A 4,782-nucleotide genomic window follows, 5' to 3' on the forward strand; every position below is an offset into this window, starting at 1 on the left:
AAGATAGAACTTATTATCATATTTAAAATTGTTAATTCTTAGTTTGTTTGTTTTTATTTGACAGCATAATATTTGTGTACATATTATATATATATATATATATATATATATATATATATATATATATGTCTAGGACTTAGTGTTAGGGTGTGAATGGTTGCAGCGGTCAGGGCGGTCAAATCTGTCTACGGACCGGACCGCTTTTAATTTACCATTCAACAAATATAGTCCGCAGTGGTGCGGTCCAAATAAAATAGAGATAAGAACGCTGCGGACCAACTGCGGACCGCTTTTTTATACAAATAGAGTTGGTCTGCAGCGGTCTGTAGTCCGCTTCAAAATAGCCCTGGGCGTTCGGGTACCCGAACCTGATCGGGTTCGGATCTTCGGATATACGAAAATAGGATCCGATCGGGTATTTTATAGAATCGGGTCGGGTTCGGATAATTTCGGATACATCCGAAATCCAAAGTGAATTTCGGAATTCCGATGGATTTCGAGTATTTTTATCCGAAATTGATAAAAATACCCGAAATAGGTAAAAAAAAACCCGAAACATACCAATATACCCGAATTAGTATTTAGTATATAACTTAAATATCAAAAACGGTTATCAGAAAAAAATACGTCAATTAAGAATTTTAGATTACATATGTATATATTTATATATATATAGATAAATATTTAATGTTTTCATACTAAGACACAATAACTAAGGTGGCAAAATGGTTTGTGATACACCAAATAATGTATAAGGTACGGTGTTTGAGTCCCCATAAGTGTATTTTTGTATTTATTTCGGGTTAATTCGGATACCCGAACCCGATCGGATATCCGAATTTCGTAAAAACTAAATCCGATCGGGTATTTCATGCCACCCAAATCCGAACCGAACTGCCTATTTCGGGTCGGGTTCGGGTTTCGGATTCGGTTAAACTGTCCAGGCCTACTTCAAAAATAGAGCGGTCCAAACCGCAGACAGATTTGGCCGCCCTGACCGCAGTTACCATTCAAACTCTTAGACTTTGCGTGGGATGATCTAACCAAAGAATAATAAAAAGTTATTTGTTTTTACCAAAAGAATAAAAAGTTATTTGTTATCTCTTCTATTAATTGTCTAACCCGAAACGAAAAAGATAAAAAAAACAAAAATAATCTCTCACGTGTCTCTTCCCTTTCCTCTTCTTCCTGACTTCAACTCAAACCCAGCCAGAATATTGTTCTTCATCAAATTTTGCAGAAAAAGTGAAAAACTAATATATCTGTTCATAAATTGCCAAAAGCGTTTGATAAGGGAAACCCAAAACCTGGTGGATCGGTTAATTAAGTTGGGTCGCTGGTTTTTACCGAGTTTATCCGGATTTTTCCGGTTTGTTAACATCCCGGTTTTAGAGCAAAACCCAGACCGGCAGATTGAGCGGATCGTGGGTTAATCGGTTTGACCGGCCGATCCGGTCCGATTCAGAGAACATTGGGCATGACTTAATCTTTTTATTCATGAGTCATGAGTCATGACTTAATTTTTCTTTGAAATAATATATTTAACATAATAAAATATCAAAGGTAATTAAAAAAAAAGAAAGAATGATTGACCAAAATAAAGCTCCATTTCACAACGGCCATTTAGAGCGAACCACGACATTATCTATTCGCCGAGTTTTAAAACAAAAACAGTTCACAACTCTTCCTCTCATCCTACACGCGCCGCTTATCATCTCTCACGCGCCGTCGTGTCAACAAACGCTTTCCTTTTCAACTTTTCCTTTCTCCCTTCTTTATCTTTTATTTTCCATCGTTCTGTCCTTTTCTCCTTTTCCTTTCACATTTAATTTAAGATCTCAAAAGCCTAAACTAGGAGGAGAAATCAAAATCTTTAGGGTTTCTACTAATTTATGAGTAACAAGTGTTTCCGCTGTGTGATGATAAGAGAATCATCATGGGAGGAGTAACTTCATCAATCGCCGCAAAGTTCGCTTTTTTCCCGCCATCCCCACCATCGTACGGGTTTGTACCCGACGTTGACCGGTTGTACATAACCGAAGTGCCTCGCCGTGACGATGTCGATGTGTTGAAGCTAAAGACACGTCGTGGTAACGAGATTGTGGCTGTTTATGTTAAGCATCCTAAAGCTAATGGTACGCTTTTGTATTCACATGGTAACGCTGCTGATTTGGGTCAGATGTTTGAGCTTTTCGTCGAGCTTAGTAATCGTCTCCGAGTTAATCTCATGGGGTAAAGTTTTCATCTTTATCTCTCTTTTATCTTGTTAAAGCTTCGATTTTTGAAGATGGGCTTATTAATTGAAGTAGAAAGTTTTGGATTTTACATTTCCAAATTTGACTTATTGGGTCTTAAATTGAATAGAAAGATGTGGTTTTGGAATTGGTGATTAATAATGGTGTTTATATTCTTGAATTGTGACAGTATAATGACAAAATTTATGTGAAAGTCAGAAATTTTAGCCATAATTTCTCGGTCTTGTTGACTCCTCAAGGCATTTTATTCATATCTGGATGTGAAATTAAGTTTTTTCCCCAAATGTTAATAATTTGACTTTTGTGATGCAAGCATATATCATTGCAACTGTTTCAGGCATATTTTTAGAATTGTAAATGCCATAATTAGATTTTGAACTCTGTTTCGCGTAATGTTCTAACATCAGTGCTATGCGTTTTCTACATCCACTGAATTCTCATGAAGACTCAGAATTGTAATATGTTTGAAGAATTCATATGTAGAAGTGTTTGACTACTAGAAAGCACAAACTTTTCTGCTTGACTTTTCTTCTTGCAGTTATCACGGTTTTGTTTTTCCAATGATGAGTAGGTGATCGTTCTTTAATCAGTCCATTGATTTTTCCTTTTTCAGGTATGATTACTCTGGTTATGGTCAGTCTACTGGAAAGGTAGCATCTTTAGCTTGGAACTTTTCATTTCGGAATATCTATATGAAAATTTCCTCGTGATAAGTTAGAGAATTTGTTACTTGATTGTGGTTTAAATTTGTTACTTGAATCAGGCAAGTGAATGTAATACATATGCTGATATAGATGCATCATATACCTGCCTCAAGGAGCAGTATGGTGTAAAAGATGATCAACTGATATTATACGGTCAGTCTGTTGGTAGTGGACCAACGATTGATCTAGCTTCACGCACGCCTAATTTGAGAGGTGTGGTTTTACACAGCCCTATTCTCTCTGGGATGAGAGTTTTGTATCCGGTGAAACGTACATATTGGTTTGATATTTACAAGGTAAATTACTTAATAACATGCAGCCATGTTTTTTTCTTTTTTCCATGTATTAATGCTTACACGTCCGATTCATTGATTCAGAATATCGACAAGATCAGTGCAGTTACCTGTCCTGTCTTAGTAATCCATGTAAGTGTTTTTTTCCATTTCCTCGCTTTCATTTTATTGTTTTCTTCGATATACTATTTTTGGTGGAATTTAGTTGTCATCTAGTGCCTCCGCAGATTCTTGCAATAAATTAAAACTTGTAGGTTAATAGGACCATTTGACTGGAGAATGTTTAGTGAAACTCAAGTTCTTGAATTTATGAGATATTAATTTATGAGTATTTTTCCAAAGGGAATCAATAGAATGATCTGTATTCACTTGTGGCATCACTTCGTATTTATTTCCAAAGATATCAGTGGCATTAGTCTGAATGTGAGTCTCTTGTTTGGTCTGGTAGGGGACAGCAGATGAAGTAGTTGATTGTTCTCACGGAAAACAACTTTGGCAACTTTCAAAAGAGAAGTATGAACCCTTATGGGTATCTGGAGGAGGACACTGCAATCTAGAACTCTATCCAGAGTTCATTAAACATCTGAAGAAATTCGTAATATCGATTTCCAAACCCAAGGGACCAAGAAATGGTTCGACCAAGACTGCATCGACAGACACAACCAAAAACCAGAGCAAGCCTTCTGAGAACGGCCGTTCTGAAACGTTTCAACTCGGCTGCTGCCTTCCAGAAGTTTCAAGAAACAGTGTAGACAGTCAGCTGGAGAAATCTAAGAAGACTAGTAAACCAGAAAAGTCCCGAATGAGTGTTGATAGGTTTAGAAGGAAAAAAGGTCTAGTCTGGTGACAAAAAACCCGGTCGAACCATCCGCCAAAACAGGTTATTTGTAACTCCTGTTTCTGTAATCCATGTATTTTTTTTTCTTTCTGCAGCCACTTTGATATGTTTCTGCATAAATTATGACGTGTGTGTTTTGTTTTTTTTCTCTCAGGTTTGTGTATTTATGTTCTGATAGAAACAGATCAAACTCAAAAGTCTTGATTTCATATTTGGTTGTAACTTTGTCATGGTACAAAAACTGTAATGACTGACTAGTTTGATAAAAAAATCCATACAATCTTCACCAAATAACGTGGTAGCAATGTTTTCAAGTACCAAAATAATTTCTATTTTAGTTTACATTTACTTTTCAGAAACCCAATAAATAACGAAACCCAAACCTAACTGAAAAAACGAATAAATACAGTTGTTTTATAGGTTCCAACATTCATGGATTCAAACTTCTGAGTATATTGAGTTTTCCTCTGATGGCCGAGACGACTCTGAAAGATCTTGCATTGGCAAATGCAAAAGAGGCTTAGGATTAGGAGGGGCTTTAAGAGAATCCAAACTACCTTCCATCATCTCTACGACTTTGTTCATTGATGGACGATCTGATGGGGAGAACTGAATACACCATAGACCGACCAAGATCATCTTTTTGGCGATCTCTTCTTCCTCTCGGGTTAGTTCATCGCCAAGAAGTCTTG

The 4,782-nt window shown here is 36.6% G+C and overlaps 1 protein-coding gene across 1 annotated transcript; it reads left to right on the forward strand.

Moving 5' to 3' along the window:
* The first annotated feature begins 1,578 nt into the window (after window positions 1-1,578).
* Window positions 1,579-4,381, forward strand: LOC104733031 (uncharacterized). Its single transcript, XM_010452649.3, has 6 exons — window positions 1,579-2,232; window positions 2,869-2,905; window positions 3,019-3,255; window positions 3,337-3,384; window positions 3,701-4,132; window positions 4,245-4,381. The coding sequence occupies exons 1-5, from the start codon at window positions 1,937-1,939 to the stop codon at window positions 4,097-4,099; spliced, it is 1,017 nt and encodes a 338-aa protein (XP_010450951.1). The 5' UTR covers window positions 1,579-1,936; the 3' UTR covers window positions 4,100-4,132; window positions 4,245-4,381.
* Window positions 4,382-4,782: the final 401 nt, after the last annotated feature.

This window comes from Camelina sativa, chromosome 12 (assembly GCF_030686135.1).
Source record: "Camelina sativa cultivar CO46 ecotype springtype chromosome 12, ASM3068613v1".
NCBI lineage: Eukaryota > Viridiplantae > Streptophyta > Magnoliopsida > Brassicales > Brassicaceae > Camelina > Camelina sativa.